Source organism: Vidua macroura, chromosome 5, assembly GCF_024509145.1.
Source record: "Vidua macroura isolate BioBank_ID:100142 chromosome 5, ASM2450914v1, whole genome shotgun sequence".
Classification (NCBI taxonomy): Eukaryota; Metazoa; Chordata; class Aves; order Passeriformes; family Viduidae; genus Vidua; species Vidua macroura.
Genome location: NC_071575.1, coordinates 61,909,284 through 61,926,897, shown reverse-complemented (window position 1 = coordinate 61,926,897; position 17,614 = coordinate 61,909,284). Strand labels below are relative to the sequence as shown.

Sequence of the window (17,614 nt, the reverse complement as noted above, 5' to 3'; positions counted from 1 at the left end):
TTATGTCTGTCCCACTTCACACCATTTTTACAGGCTTTCCAAAGAGGAGGAAGTTGTGCATATAATATGCTTGAGAGAACTTTTCCAAGAATCACCTTCAAAGACTATGGGCTACCATCTCCAATGGGATGGGAGACTGCAACTTGATCTCAGTTTCTGATGGACACAGAAGCAATACACTCTCAGGACTGATGGTGCCACCTACTTTGTCAGGAGCAGGATAGAAATATTGTCTGGAAGCAAATGACATGAAGTGGTAGCCTTCTGAGGAATAATCAGATGCAAGGATAATTTTGGGAAAGGCTTTTTAATTACCATAGGATGATTCATAAGGAGCACTTGGAGATGGCAGACATAGTGTGAGACTGCTTTTTCATGGTCTGAACCAATAGTCTGATGTGGCATCACAGTCATTCAAAGTAACACATTTTAATTTACTTTTATTCATTAGCTAATTAAAAAAATTTATAAATATAGGCATCCAGAAAATTAATTCTTTGCTAAAGAGGAAGACATGGTTGTTCTCATATACAACAGTGTTAATGCCCCTTTATATATAAAATCTGAGATTTGACTACTGAATAGCAATTGATGTATCCATATTGAAGCAGTCTGTGGCAAGTTTTGGGATCCAAACATTCAGCTAAACCCCTAAATTGCAATGTAAAATGATGGAGTATTTGCCTTGCAATGATGTTGTTATTGGTTATGTATTTACTACAGTGGAAATTAAGTTCCAACAATATTGTGACTTCTCAGTGCAGTAAACCATACTAGAGTACCAAAAATTCTCTTCTCTCTTAGAAACCAAAACAGAAAATAGAGAAGGTGGATGAGACATAAAAGGAGGAAGAATAGCTAGTGGGAGATTGGATAATCCTCATAAAAGGGGAATGTGACTCTTAGCCATAAAGCTATAAGGCTAGAAAGTGACCTTCTCCTATTATAAGGCTGGAGTTTTCTTTGTGTTATAAAGCAGTTTTAAAGAAGGAGCTTGATGGGACTTGTGTTAATGATTTTGCTTCCTTACAAAACAATGTTATGCAAGCTGAATTTTGTAGCTTATACTCAGTGTAGTATTCAGAAATGAGCTGAAAGTGAAAGTATAATTATTCCATGGTGAAGACGTTAAATTGTTTTGCAAAGAGTAAAAATATATTGTCCTTGAAAATGAGTGCTTGGCAGTGCAAGAGGCTCTAGAGATATTAAGGCAACCAACATTTGCTTGGAATGAAGGTCAGTTTGATAATACATTACCCTCTATTAACCTGGAAAAATACTGTGAAACCTTAGAGAACCTAAAGGAATTTAGGTTCTATTTATCTTTACCATGCATTCTTAAAGCAGGTAATATATTCATACATGCCTGAAAAACCTATTGAGTAGATCTTTTTTTACAGAAATTGTGAGAAGCTCTCTGAAGTTAAGGTAATTATTTTGTAGATAATATAGATAATGTAGATAATTTTACTATCAAAAAGAGAAAGAAAATATAGCGGTAATACATAAGATAATCACATAAAAACTAAAATTTGAATGGCCTTTATAAAACTTATGAGTAGAAAATTACTTATATATTAGCTATACATTTGTACAAGCATTTTTTAATGAATCGGTAATTAAATATAGCTCCATTTCAAATTGCACTGAGGTATTTATATGCAGTAGACTATTAGTAAAAATCCCTTTATTTAGCTGGAAATTATTTCACTGTTTTGATACATTTAATTTCTGTTTGATAAAATGCTTTCTGTCTTTAATTTTGATTAAAAACATTAATCTGTAGTGATCCAGACCTCTTTTGAAATATCTGCCTCTGAAAGGTGCTGACCTTGTAAACGCAGTTGACTACTTTAAAGATAGAGCAAGATTTGAGGATTTATCTACAGCAAGGAGTGCATATATATATTCTGAATTTCTGGTTTGGTATGACAGGAGAAGCTCCAGTAACTAGGGTGAAGCAGTGAACAAGCACACATTTCATTACAACTAATGGCATGATTAAGATGTTAATCAGTCAGATTCTTCAGCATAAAGTTTGGTAGTGAATTTTTAACATAAGAAGTAGCATCTGGGACAACAGCAAGCATTTCTTTTGGGAAGAATGTGGATGCATATTATTATTATTATTATTGTAGATTAAAGTTGCTAATCAATACATCAGAGCAACACCTTCAGATTTGGTGCCTGGCATTTGGCTCCACATCCATGGTTTGGATCTGAAATAAGCACACTGACTGCTGGCAGCTCACATTGATCTCAGTCAGCAGAATGTGGACTTGAGCAATGAATACACAAAACATCCACAAATTAAGGCTGGGAGTCTTAGCTTTAAATTAAATTAATAACCTGACTGATAGTCAAATCAGATTTGCACTTGTCTCAGAAAGTCAGCTGGGCAATTAGGCACCAATGGATGGGCACTGTGCGAGTGTAGCAGGAAATACAAAGTATTGATCAAACAATGATGAAAATTGTAGTTTTACCAAATAGATAACAGTTATAAAACTGACCCACTTCTGGCAGTAATGCCCACTGCAGTTACAAGGAATCTCCTTGGAAACCATAAGATCTCTAAAATAGAAATGAATTTTCAAGTTGTACCTCTATGATTTTAAATAGAGATGAATCCTACTCATCTATCTTTGCACATATTTTTTAAGTGTCCAACAAAGTGTTGTTGCTTTCACAAATTACTAATTTAGTATGTGGCTAGTTATTCTTGTCCTCATGGTGCTAGCATTACTCAAAGAAATAAAATAGCTCTATTAACAATTTCAGTTCACATGACTGCCTATTACCAAAAATTCACAGTAACATTTATATTTATATTTCAACATATGAAGGCATTTGTCACTGTGCTGCAGCATCTTTATAAATATTCCATCTAATTCCTCACCTCATCCATCTCTCTTTTTCCTTCCTGGCAGTTTATGTCAGGAATCAGCAGTGGCAATGGTGTGCAGTTGACAATGCTGCTGAAAATGTCTTCCACTAGAGACAGGTGGCACATGGCCAGGATTCCCTCTGGGGCACAGGGGCTGCTTGATATTTACATCATGCTTTTCCATATCCCTCTGCTTTTAGGCTGCTGGGAGGCTGGCTGGGCTACGTTCCTCCTCCTGGGAGCCATTACCTAGATAAATGTGATGCACTGCCTACAGAAATAAAATGTGCGTACAAAAGCAAATGTGTTGTAAATTTTGACCTCCTTTTTCTAAAGAAAAAGAAGGGTTTCATTTCTTCATGAGCCTCTGCACACAGTGACACCTTCCAAAGTGATCCCAAATAGCTATGCAAACGTGGCATACATTTTTTATCTCGCTCTTCAGATCCACTGACGCTCTGTCACACAGTTCATTCACACCAGGCATTTCAGGATGCACAAGCAGTTCCTGCAAGCAAAGCTTAGACAGAACAAGCTTACATAATTTGTAAATAAAAAGCTACTTTGAAAATTGGACCTTTTTCTCTTTATGTGGTCTTGCCTCCAATATACTTACCATTTTTTAAGTAATTGCTTTTTTTGTAAAGTAGCAGTTTTAACATCCTTGCTATGCTTTCAGAGGCTTGATGAAGTGAAAACTGTTTCTAGGAAGAAAATTTGCCTACTCTTTACTGCTTTATGACCAGCATTCATTTAAGTGTGCTTTTGCTATTGCATTACTTACATTTTTTAATCTACAATGTTTCATGTTCACTAGATCAGCAAATAATCAAGGTCTTTAGATTTTTCTGGAATGTACTTTATTTCTCTCCCAAATAAATGCCTCTATTTAAATAGCTTTTACCACTATATGCAAAATACGAATAAAATGGAAATAGTTTCTTCTACTAATCCACATCTGCCTGAGTGTAATTACATGATACATGCTGGTTAAGCACAAAAATTTTGAATAGACAGCTTTTTAATTAGACATATGCATTGGGTCACAGTAGCATTAAAATGGGTTCTAAAATATTGATTGCATAAAAATGGCACCTGCTTACTCAACAGATCTGAGTCTTGGGTAAAGTTTTATGTGTCAAATATGTGTCACATATTTGTGTTGGCCCCTGAAGCAAAGTTCAGAGCCATTGCTCAGTCCTTCATGATGGGAATTATGAATTCCAATGATGGGAACAGATTTTAGCCCAAGTTATCACCCCTACAATGCTCTTTTGTACAAGTACTGGCTCAAATCTGACAAACAGATGATTTATATCTGTTGTTCAGGTTTCAGAAAGAGGAAAATCTAAGCCTATTTTATGCCAGTTTGACTGCCTGACTGCCTAGGAATACATGTTGGCTTGACTTTTTGTCCGATTTAAAGAAATAATAAATTATAATAATCATCATTAATGACTGATTAAATAAATAATAATATTTATTATTATCATTTTCCCCCTGAACCTCAGTTCCCAGAGTTCAGTGAGTGAAAGAAGGAGCTGTGGATAGTGGTTACCTGTCAGCTTTGCTGAGTTTGTTACACACGAGTGAAACTTTCTGAGTGTGATGAAGACTGGGAAATGGGCCTTCCATGCAAGTATAAGCAGTAATATTTAAATGGACTATTTAGTGTTCTCGCATACCAGCAAGTGGTCCTGAAACTATTTCTGAATGCAGAGGCAGCTGCCCATTATATCTCCCAGCAGCTCTTTTCATTTCACTGTGGCTGCTGCAGTACTGTCTATCAGAGAAATTTGTCATAAAGCTGATAATAATGTGGTCAGTTTTAAATTTAGCTCTTTTGATCAGTAACTGTAGTTACTGAGTTATTGAATGCAGGTACTTCCCCCCAGGTTGCCTTTTGGATATGTTTTAGCAGTTAATCTAATGTTCCTCTTTAGAAGAACTAAGTATTTTCTTGGCAGGTGTTTTAAGTATTTCAGTACTAATATGCAATAGTCATCTTACACTGCAATCTCCTTTAAGAAGTTGTTGTAATTCCAAAATTTTTATTTAAAAATAAGGGTAATTTTATACTGAGTATTAACAAAATTAAGGCCTTTTTCTTTTTTTTTTTTTTTTTTTTATTTTAAGACTAATCGGGCTACCATGAACTACAGGACCCTAGGCTTTATCTTTTGCCTGTAAAGTCAAGCCATCAGATCTCGGCAGCTAAATAGGTTTTACAGGGTTCTGTGGCAAGTCAGAGTACAAGAAATCAGAGAGTTTATGTTTATGCAGAACTTTCTGAAATCTTTTATAGCTAAAAAAATGCTTCTAGCCATTTGTAATGGAAATTATTTATTCACACACTGGATCAACATCTATGGCAAGTGGAGGGAAGTTGAGTTTCAATGTTTGAGAATGTAGTTTGTCTGCTACTGTTGAAACTAAAGTATCCCTCACACACTGGTTCTCTGTACTGCTGCTTGTAAGTGTATGTGTGAATGTAAAAATGGCTAATTTCTTACAAATCTTTGCTTCTTTCATGACCATCAATCACATGCTGTTGTTATTAAAATTACCCCCATGTTTCATATTTTGATACTGGAAACGTGCTCTGAATTTATAATTAGCAGGCTCCAGTGCCAGCAATCCTGCAGCACTCTGCAGAAAGAGAAGACAAGGTCACTGCTGAGAAGTGACAGAAATATCTGGTAATGACAGTAGAGAGTGTGGGTGGGCAGGTGAAGGGAAAGCTTCAACGATGAAGTAATCATGTATTGCTAGTTCTGAAACTGATGCAAAGTATGCATATGCAGAATTTAGATTATATGGGTGAGAAATGCAAGTGGGAATAAGTAATGCTGGAGAAGTTAGCAGAGTTTATGTGGGCTATAAATGCAGCAAAAAATTATGCAGCCCAAGTCCTGCAGAGCTGGTGTGTCCTGTGCTGACTTGCCAAACCATGAGCTGGTTTTAGCACTGTTGCTATTGGCTTGTGCTGGCTGCAGTGGGGTAGCAGAGCCGTCTCCACCCCAAATCACAGCATTCTGTCATGTTTTAAGCACATAAACCTAGCACTAAGAGCATGATCAAAAACCTGTCAGAAAGAATGGAGACATTTCTACTAAATTTCAATTGAAGATCTAATCTGCACTTTTTTCTCTGCATTCATACTTCAAAATTTAGTGAATTCTAATTAATAATAAGAATGGCAGTCTAGTAGGCAATTCAATTCACTGAAGTACAGCCAGAAACCTAAGTGCACAAGAAACATAACCAGAAGAAATAGGCAAAATGTTTGTATACAAATAGTGGGAACATAGGTAAGAAAATGGAAAAGCTTTGCCTACAAGTGCAAAATGTTTACACAGAGAATCTAGGGGTAACAAAAACCTATCAGAAACAATAACTGGAGTCAACTGAATATTACAGGTTCTTCAGAAAGGAGGTGGAGCTGGTAACATTGCCTGAAACTATAAGATAATTTGTGATGAAACTAGTTATGTCAATAAAACAAATTCTGTTTGGATCAAGCACTTCAAGCATGATTTTTTTTCAGAATTAATGCTTGTGGAAAATCCCCAAGGTGTCAGATTTAATTCTGCAACAGTATTGTAGAGAGAAATGTAAAACAGAATCTGTCATTAAAAGATGTTGAAGCTCAGAAATTTCTTCACCAGTTACTAATCCAACTAAAGATAATGACAGTATAGATCTGGTTTTTGCTTTGAAATATGTAGATAACAAAATGTAACCTCTAATCAAACATTCAGGCACTGAGTCAATTAACATTACATGACAATAAGTAATGATCAGCAGACTTTAATAAGCAAAACAAGCTAGTTAAATATGTGAAATATTATGGGAGTTTGTGGGTTTTTTTCTGTGAAGAAGACATCAAATTTTATCAAGTGTAACATGCTGTGTTGTATCTGACAACAGATGACTAGGTTCAGACAGCCAGGAAGTCCCCTCCAGACCCATTTTCCTAAATTTTTCAGTTAAATGCAAGAGCCTTAACTAAATCAGAGGTAACTTTAGGACAGTTTGACAAATTTGCTTGCTGTCAGTATTCTTTACAATTCTTCAACTCAGTGCTGAATTTAGACATTGAAGAATCTGTTTTTGTGGCAGTATAGATTTTTGAGATGTAGGCCACGGTATCTGTTGTCTGCTGGGTGTCTATCAAACCTGCCAGTTCATCTAGAGAGTCTGATTCAGATGCCTTCTCCATAGATCAGATCAGCCCTTCTGGGCTGCCTCATCCCTGAACAGTCTCAAGTAAGAAGAGGTTGGTGTGGCCCTTGTACAGTTTCTACAGGCTGGGGAGGAAGATGAAATTGGAGAGCACCTGACAGAGAGGACATTCACCCTGGAGAAGAGAAGGCTCAGGGGGATTTTATCAATCTACATAAATACATGTACAAAAAAATGGAGCCAAGTTCTTTCCAGTGGCAAGAAAAGATGTAATGGGCAAACACTCAAACACAGAAGTTCCCTTTGAACATCAGAAAATGATCAAAGTTCCCACACATGTTCCCTTTGATTAGAAAACCCTTTCCTGCTGGGAGGGTGACTGAGCACTGACACAGGTCACCCAGAGAAGATGTGAAATCTACCCCCTTGGAAGTTTTCAAAAGCCATCTGGACATGGTCCTGGGCAACTGGTTCTAAGGGATTCTGATTGAGCAGGGTTTGGACAGTATGACTGCTAGAGATCCCTGCCTAGCTCAACCATTCTGTAAGCAAACTCCAGTCATTTTAGCAAATTTAATTCTAAAAGTCAGGCAAAGTTTGATGCTTAATATAAATGTTCTGCATAACTTCAAAGATACCCACTCACTGTGAAACTGTGATTTCTGGAGGCAGACTATGGCTTGCTCAGAAAATCAGACAGGAGTTATAAAGTGGATCACTATTATGCTTGTCCATATGCACCCATTATTATTAGAAGCAGCAGAAGAGAACAGGCAGAAAAGATGCTACAGGAACCTTTAAGGAAGGTTTCCTAAAGAAGAGGGGTCTTGAACTTTGCATTAGCATGGCACTGGCTCTGTAATGCTCTTAACTTATCTCTCTCTCTTCCTACCAAATGCTGAGTACTTCTCTCTGTGTCAGCAATGAGGAACTCTCAGCCTGGAAAAAGGAGTTAGGTTTGGAGAAAGTACAGCTGAGAGATTAATTTGAAGGATTTCTGAAATTAACCCCTTTTCTCCTCCTTCCTGTTTCATGATCTGAAACTGTTTCTCCCCACTGCATCCCCACTCTAACTCTTTACTTGGAGCTGAATTTAGTAACTCATGCCCTTGTGTTTATCACACTTAACCTGTGGCTGTACGTTCTCCATGTGACAGCAGGTGGGTCCCAAACAGTCCCACTGTGACTAACTTATAGCTTCAGTGTCTGCCCAGGCGTGCTATTCATGTTATACCTCAGAAACAACAAAGACCTTTAAAGATATTGATTCAGGAAATTATGAAGGATTTTCTGCTGGCCTGTGAGGGATAATGGAAGGTTGTTATTTGAAGAAGTTCTTACCCAAGATTTTCTAGTGCTCAGTTTTGTCTGTTTAGTGACTGGGGAAAGGGACTACTTGGCGTGTGTTTCCTGACTGCATTCCTTTTGCAAAACCTCATTTCTTTTCACTACAGCTCTATATAATGTCAACTAGTTTATGTAATTTTCTGATATATCGAAACCATATTGATTTAAGTTTTATATCATAGCTAATCCTGTCCAAATAGTTAAAGTGAGGGGCTGAAAACAAGCAGTGATTTACTCACCCAACACAAAAATTGCATTTTTCATTTTGCACTCTGCTAATGTATTGTAAGAGAGGATGAACAAACAGATTGGTCTCCTCCCACCACATAGCTGCATTGCCAGCACTCAGGGAAATAAAGACTGCATGGATTAAAAAGTCGCAAGGTTACTATTAAGGCATAGCTACTGAAACAGGAGCATGCACTGAAGAGCTCTCAGTTCAACAGAAGCAGTCCTGTTGTGAGCAATGTCAGCCTCACTGCTAACGGGGGAGCCAGGGATGGGAATGCAGGTAAGATCTTTCTATACCAGGGCATGAGCAAATCATGATGAATTGCAGCCATTGCCATAGTAATTTGTACGGTGCATATTTTCTTTTAAATTCTGACTTTTGGAAACTGCTTTATTTTCAGCTGCTTGAGACAAAAGCATTGGAGTTTTTTCAGCACTGCCTATGAAGTGACATTACTGTTTGTGCTTGTTTTGGAATCTATTTATGGTGCACATTTAAGAAAGCATTTGCAGCTCCTAAGGTTTATGTGTGTGATACTCGCAATCATTTAAACATACTTCCTTAGCATTTTTTCCCTAGGCAGCCTCTGAAGAAATCTTCCTCTGAATCACAGTTTGTGCATATGCAATTAATTACTGTCAGGCCGTTACACAGACTGATCATGTGGGAATTGACCATTTCGTTTTCACATAGAAACAGCCTCTGCCTTTTGCTCTTACTTAGAAACAGCCCTTGCATTGGCATCTTGATGATGCCCTTATCCTCAGTTTCTGGATTAGATATTTTGATTGAAGTACTTGAAAGACATAATTTCATAAATACACTTGAAGCAATTCCACCCAAACCACCTCATTCTCCCTAAGTCATTCTCATTTTCTTGCTGAGTTTTCAAATACCTTTAAAAAGCTTTGTGTTGTGATGTGTAAATTTTTGAATTGTGTACCTTGTAGACATCTCAAAGTATCCTGGTGATTAATAATAGGATAATAAGACAGTCTTCACTTAGAAAAATACTTGAACTTCTAGAGTTCTCTAACCAAATATCCTTTTCTTTTTCTATAAAGATGTCAACTTTTTTATGAAAGTGAAAACTGACTTTGGGTCATCAAACTATTTTGAATGTTGTTTGCACTGATAACTCATTTTTATTTTAATATGCACCTTACCAGTACGCTAAAAAATTATTTATGGCTATAAATATATAGATCTATTCTAACACCAAGAAGAATCTTGAACTTATTTCTGAGCATTTCAGTAATAGTAGATGGTTGGTGCATGGGTAATATGGAGACCCATAAATAGCCTGTTGACTTAAAGAATTCTGCTTCTATGTGCTCAGACTGGTAGGTCTGCTATACATGAGACAAGATTTGAAGGTAAATGTAGTATCTTTGGGTTTATTTGACCATCTGCTTAGGTGAAAATATTAAACTGATTTTCATATATTTGCCTAATTTTTTCTAATGTAAAGCTATTGAATCTACCAAAAAATTTGTTGTGTCATTGTCCTTGAGCCTTTTGGCTGCAACAAAATGCCATGAAACATCTCTATATTATGTAAGATAGATAGTTCATGCCTTGAATAGGAAATGACAATAGCAGTTCTGAATGGCTGATGGCAAGTAATCACATTTAACAGAAAAGTGTCAATATCATGATCAATGCAAAAACTGTTTCCTTATGCACATGCATACACAGTCTTGAATTGCTATTCATTGATTCTTAAGTCTAGGAATACTTCGTTTTTTTATTTCACCAAACGTTGGTATTTCTTGACAACACAGTCTCCAAATAATCATTCATTTTACTTTATTAAAAAAGGAATCTATAGAGACTGCACTGAAAGGAGTTGGAAAAATAGGGAGGAAATGTCAAGAAAAAGTGAATGCCTGGATCCATCTAAATTTTCCATCTGTGAGCTTGCACAGAAAATAACTGGTATTGTCATTGTGTCTTTGTATTACATTTGCTGCCAGACAAACTTTACTTTTTTGTCTCTCCTATATGAGTCAGTATGTTGATTGAATTTATCATTTTTTTTAGTAGACTTCTATCTCATTTTAAAAAATGCACTGCATATACAGCAATTGAAGTTGTCTCATGTTGTCACTGTTTGTTCTTCTCGTTCTAGGTGATGTGATTGTCTATATTAATGAAGTTTGTGTCCTTGGACATACTCACGCAGATGTAGTCAAACTCTTCCAGTCTGTTCCTATTGGTCAGAGTGTCAACTTGGTGCTATGTCGTGGATACCCTTTGCCCTTTGATCCTGAAGATCCTGCCAACAGCATGGTGCCACCCCTTGCAGTAATGGAGAGGCCTCCGGTAGTGGTAAATGGAAGACATAACTATGAAACTTATTTGGAATACATTTCTAGGACTTCTCAGTCTGTTCCAGACGTAACAGATCGACCACCACACTCCTTGCACTCCATTCCAGCAGATAGTCAGCTTGATAGCACATTCCCACCACCTGCCCATGATGATAATGTATCAATGGCTTCTTCTGGGGCCACCCAAGCTGAACTCATGACCTTAACCATTGTGAAAGGGGCCCAGGGCTTTGGCTTCACTATAGCAGACAGTCCTACAGGACAGAGGGTGAAGCAAATTCTAGACATTCAGGGATGTCCTGGTTTGTGTGAAGGTGACCTCATTGTTGAGATCAACCAGCAGAATGTACAGAACCTGAGCCATGCAGAAGTAGTGGATATACTTAAAGAATGTCCTGTTGGAAGTGAAACTTCTTTGATTATCCATAGAGGAGGTAAGTTTGGAAAGTCTGTACAATTACAAAAATGTGTGTAAAAGGTTCTAAACCATAAGACATACATATACTCACTACATCCTTGTTTGCTAGACTGGAAATGAATTTCCATGTTGTGGGAAGTAGCACCATTGTTTCTAGAAAAGTTTGTCTGTAATTAAGTATCTTAGGCAAAATCTTACAATTTGTTGTATATTCTTTTATGTGTTTTGAATGTCAATGGTCCCATCTCTGTATAAGGGTGAAGCTAGGCCAGTTCCAGACCTTTCACCCCATAATAGTTTGTGTGGTGTCTGCAGCAAACTCACGTAGTCCCAAAGCAGTGCTGCAAGCTTTAGATATAGTTGTATGTATTGACTCATTATTGCAGATCAAAATCAGAGCAACTTATTTGCCCTTTACAAGGTTACTGGTTTTCCTAAGCCATTTTGCCTCCTTTTCATTCATTGTAAAAATTGTGTACAACAGTTGTTTGGGTTATTTTCTTTCCTGATAACAGAGATCCATGGTATATATTTATCTCATTTTAAAAAAATAGCTTCTAGCAACTTGTTTTTTCTCACCAGCCTGACACAGTAAGTTTGAATGTTCACCATTGGAAGGGGAGAGTCAAGGTATCTATAAAGAAGCAATAAGAACAGAAAAAGTGTTAAAAATCTGACAGGGATTTCATAGCTTTTATTATTTTAGCCAAACAAAATTTCTTTGGTGGTTTGAGGTGAGCATCCATCCTAACTTATTATTACCTGAAGTAAATAATGATTGGATTTTTTAAATTAAAAATCTTTTTTTCTCTAAAGGCATTCATATGTCGCTTAATGTACATTACTCTGTGCTTCAAAAGAAAAAGAAAAGGATACTATGCACAAAGATGCAAAAATACTAACTACTTTCCTTCTGAAGAATAGAAATTGAGAAGTGAAGCTTTAGTGTTTGCATATGCCAAATGTTTATCATTACAACACCTAAAAATCCCTAGAAATAAGGACTATAGTAACATAATATCAAATTGCACAAGTAATAAAGGTGATTATAGGAGTCACATAAAGTATTTTCCATGTATATATACAAAAGAATGATTTACAAGAGACAGAATCTGACAGCATTTTTTGGAATTAAACAAAATTAGGATGATAATTAAACTGGTCTCACTATAGTATGTGAACTTGAAGAAAGTTGATTGTTGTATTCATTGGTATTATATCTGGTTCTCCTTAATGGCCATTAAGAATCTTGAACAATGGAGTAAGAACCATTTTTTTTATTAAGTTGACAAATTAGGGAGAATTTCATAGCCAAAAAAGAGCATCAAGAGGATTAGAAGGGTTAGTGTAACCCCAAAAAGGTGGCATTTTATTTTGAAAAAGGCAGGATAATCACCCTCTAGAGGAAAACAATTTAGAACACCAGTCTTCAGAGAGAAGTGGAGTGTGAAATCCAGCATGCTGAACAAGTCTGAGTAATATTAGGCAACAAAATAGATATTTCAGCAATCAGTACAGGACAATAGCAAAAAAAACCTGAAGCAGCAACATACTCAAGCCCCTTGAGGATAATTGCTCTCTCTGAGAAGAATTTCTTCTTAGATCACTGATTCATGATCAAAACATGATAGTTAACACTGATGAACATGATAGTTTAACAAGTTCTGGTACATTAACTGAGCTGTGGTTATTTTCTACACATGGCTGTGGCAGGTTGGAGATACTACACTGAGCTCAAGGCTCGATAAAAGCACTGTGAGTTTCCCCCATCTGCTCTGCCTCAGGCCAAACTCTGAGGTACAGAGTTTGTACCTCAAACTGAGGTGTCCCTGCCTCAGTGACAGACACAACATACTAGGTCCAAATGCAGTTACATTTAACCCTCTGCTGCTGGGGCAGGAAGTGGTTGGTTGCTTTAGAAAAAGCAAAGAAGAGAAAGAGAGTGTGTTTTGTTCATGGTAGAACAATGACCAAGACCAAAGCAAATGTTTGGAAATACTACAGTGTCATTAAACTTAATGGGATGGTACAGAACAAGTACAAATTTACTATCATAATTTTTTGTACATCAGAAATAATGACTATAACTCAAGACTGTGAGACTACGAAATTAAAAATTTTAAAAGTTCATTTTTTGAGTGATTCAAAAGAACTGAAAAAAATAGTGTATTAATCAAACCTACTCTACCTGTGAGATGGCTAAATCATATCTTAACACAAATATGAGAACTGTTTTAAGACGAAAACCATTCTTTTTTTTTTCATTATTCATAGGAAAAGGGAATTTATGTGACTAACTACACACCTAGAATGCAGATTAATATGTCTGTGTTAGTCATCATGTCTCCCTGGGCCGAAATGGACTTTTCTATGACATAATTCCACTGAAGATGTTTCAAATAAGTCACGTATATCTAAGTATACCTTAAAACTACATTTGCTGCTTGACTGATTACAAAGGGAGTAGACAATGACAGATCCAGGTGTATGCGTCTATCGGACAAGTTTTGAATAATGAACAGGTGATAAGATTTGGTCATGTGAGATAATCTAAACACAAAACCAAGTATTTTCTTTGACTCTAAAACATTTAGTCAGTGACATCAATAAAGCAAGACATACTTTCTCATTACTCATGGATCCAAGTTTTAGTTTATTATCTTTGATGTGTAATGACACTTGAATTATGCCATCCTTTTCCATCATTACCTTGTGCATCCTGTCTTTAATGTCTCATTTTTAAGATTAGGACCAGAGGGCTGTTCCTGCCTGTGGAGGAAGGCTGTGTTTTGCATAGGGTTGTGTGTTGCCTTGTAATGTTTCTTTCTCTGGTATGAATATGGCCTGACTGCACACCTAACTGTGGCAAATCCATTTCTGTAAGTGACTTAATTTCTCTCTCATCCAGCATCTTATCTACATTGCAGACAGGAAACAGATTGACATTGACTGATATTTATTCTCACTATAGGAAGTAGTATCTCATACTGGAAAAAATACTTCCTTGGATGCACACAGAATGCATGCTACAGCATTTTAAAAACCATTGTCCCACAAGCTTAAAAGGTCAACAGTCAGAGTATGCAGGAGAAGAAAAGGTCTGCATGTTTCAAAACAGTACTCAGATTTGAAGAGGCCACTAAAATCTCTCTCACCATCACCAAACAGAGACTTGTCATTGGCTACAATCCAGCTGGGGCAAGTACTACAGCTCAGTCAACTCATTTTAAGATTTCTAAAGCAGAAGTAGCAATGTATCTGCTTGTTAAAAAGCGAAATGGTCGTGGAAATAATATAATTGTCTATCAAAGGAAAAAATCTCTCAAGCACTGGCTAGACCTCTTACTGTCTTTTTCTTGTTTATTGGACAAGTTCTTTGCTAAGTAGATGCACCATAATAGTTCTGTATCTTTACATTTGTTTTTGCTGATCAGCCATATTGTTTCCATTGATTACTATGAGCTGACGGATGTGTTTGTACTGAAAAACAAAAAACTAAAATTAATGGAAAAGTTATTGGAAAAGTGTTACCGAAAAAAAAAAAAAAAAGGGGGGGGAAAAATTAATATAAAAGAAAGAAAATAACACCCAAAGAGATTTACTCCTTTCCAGCTTTGCTTCAGGCTTTACACTTATCTTCAGCTTCTGCAGTAGATTTGAGTATAGGCTGCTGAAATAGTGTGGAAGAGCTCTCAAAAATCTGTCTTTCTGAATGTAGATAGAGCATAAATTCTGAATTAGTCCAGTACTGCTGAAAAACAGTATGTGGTTAAAGTGGTATGTAGCAAATTTATGTAGAGCAAAATATTCAGTAATGAGAACTTCAAAAACTAAGTGTGGCATGTTCTACTAATTGAACTATCCAAGTATTTGACATATGCCATCTCTTTTGGAAAGTACCTTTGAAATATATGGACCTATAGACAGCAGCCCAGCTCCAGAAGTGTTCCTGTCTAAAAAAGAACTGATAGATTCAAATCTAAATCCATCAAGACTATGTCTGAAATACTGTTGTTAAGGAAACCTGCAGACAAGCCAGGACTGATTCATGAAGTTATGGCAACTCATAACAGGTGTTGAGAGTGAAACATTAAATGCAAAAGGTGGGAGGCTGACAAAATTCCTGCATCAGATGGCTATTTTATAATCATGGAATCAGAAAATGGTAGAATGCAAACTGGCTCTGAGAAAGTGAGAATGTTGGTATGAAATTGAGCCAGGGAACTGACGCACTGTTGACACTGTTTAATTGTTAGCCCAGTCCTGGTGTGGGACCGGACTGTCAGCAGCCAGTGTCACTGTGGCGTGGCGTGGGAAACAGTGAGGGCCACATGCAATGCACGGTCAAGGTGAGCAGGGAGAATTTAACTACATACTTGTAAATTGTGTGAGTAAAAGGAAGGCAAATTATCTTTCTCAGATTCTGTATAAGTCTTAGTAGAAGTGTGTAACTCCTTAAAACCACTAACAGATACCAGTACATCACACGCAGAACCAGCAATTTCAAAAACAGGCAGAAATTTCACAAAAAAATCTCTGAATATTCTAATGAAAAACACTAACCCCTCAAAATAAGCAGACTTCAGTGGAAGGAACCCTCCATCCTCAGTACCCTTTCCATGGACTTATTTGAAATTTTGCCAGTTTTGCCTCTCTCCCATAGAGGTCAGATTTTTTTTTTTTTTTTTTTTTTTCCCGGGATTGCTATGTGTTTCAATTCCTCTGATCGGGAAAGCTCATGCTTCTTTATTTCCAGGTTGTTGCCTTTTGGAAAAGCTGCAAAAGATAAAGCTGAGGCAGCACTAGTCTGGCCCAGGAAATTCTGATCTCTTTGTTCCATGACCTCAGCCCACTGCTGAGGTCTCTGTGGCTTTTGTTCTCATTCTGCAGTTCTTCATACAAAATATTAACAGAGTGCCTGTGGCAAACTGGAGACCCTGCATCTCATGGCTTGCTCATCCCCAGTTCAGGACTTTCTAGTCAACAGTCCTGAGGATTTAAAGAAATTAAATTTAAATAAGTATGATGTAGGCTTTTGATTTGGGACGTACAGAGGTTTTCCATCATCCTACTGTCTCTACTGTTTTACATTCCTGAGTCATTGGCAAATTTTCCCTTTCCAGTCACTTCCCAAAGGAACCCAATCTTGGTTTATTTGCATCCTGTGGGTACTCTAAATTAACAGTAGTCTGTTCATAATTGTCTTGCTCACGAAGTTCTGCTTCTTTCATTGTTTCTGAGAGGAGATTTTGGGACAGACAAGGTCTCACATCTCTTCCTGTTTCCTGATATACTTTCTCCTCTCCAGACGCTTACTTCAACTGTATATTTGCTTCTGATCCATTTCCTCCTATTTCCTGAAATCAGTCTAATGTTGAGAGGAATATTTGGCAATATCTGCATTTTTTGCCCTCCTGTATTCTTAAATGTCACATATATTTCTTGTTTGTGAGCTTAAGGGACATTTGATCATACAAAGGGAATGTGCACATGAACCTAACAGTGAACCACTGACACATTTGAAGTGAACGATCTGATCCATTGATACCTAGAAATTGAAGACAGGAATGCCTTCTGTTGAACATGCTGCTGACAGCATCCTCTTACAATTTTCTCTTTCCAATTTGCCACACCATTTTGCCTTGCCATCCCTCTAAGTGCTTTGTTGTTCCTGGATCCATATGCTTTAAAAATGATGGAAAACAAAGGTTCATAGCTGACCTTCTTCCTTTCCATCTCAAAATTATGAGTTTTTTTATGATATCATGAATTCAACTCAGTGTAATTTCTCTGTAAACATATTCTTCTCATGCTGGCTTTTAAGTTGTTAAGTTGTTTCCCTTTTTTGTGCTCATTTTTGTTGCTATTTTTAACTAGTGAAGCCAAAAACATTTAATGATCAAAAATATTGTGAGTCATGCTATATTGTCCAATTCACTGACTTTTCTGTTAGATGTCATGTTGCCCTTTTCCCAGCCATAGACACTTGTCCCTTCCTACCTTCTCTACATAGAAATCAGTATTTTCTGCAAAATATTTTCCTAACAGCCTTGTGAGAAGGACAGTTTTCTTTCCTTTGCTAATTTCAAAAATAAAATTTCTGAAAGATTTTTAGAAAATACCGTTAACATGCAAAAAAAAAAAAAAAAAAGTTGCTATTAAATTAACAAAATTCCTGAAGCACTGCTTTCCTGACAATTATTTACATTCTT

At 36.8% G+C, this 17,614-nt stretch overlaps 1 protein-coding gene across 1 annotated transcript in view; it reads left to right on the top strand.

Annotated features, from left to right (window-relative positions):
- Window positions 1-17,614, top strand: part of MAGI2 (membrane associated guanylate kinase, WW and PDZ domain containing 2) — a 701,810-nt gene that overhangs the window by 569,404 nt on the left and 114,792 nt on the right. The window contains exon 10 of the mRNA XM_053977427.1: window positions 10,783-11,418. Within this exon, the coding sequence (XP_053833402.1) occupies window positions 10,783-11,418 (636 nt within the window). The remainder of the gene's footprint in view (window positions 1-10,782; window positions 11,419-17,614) is intronic.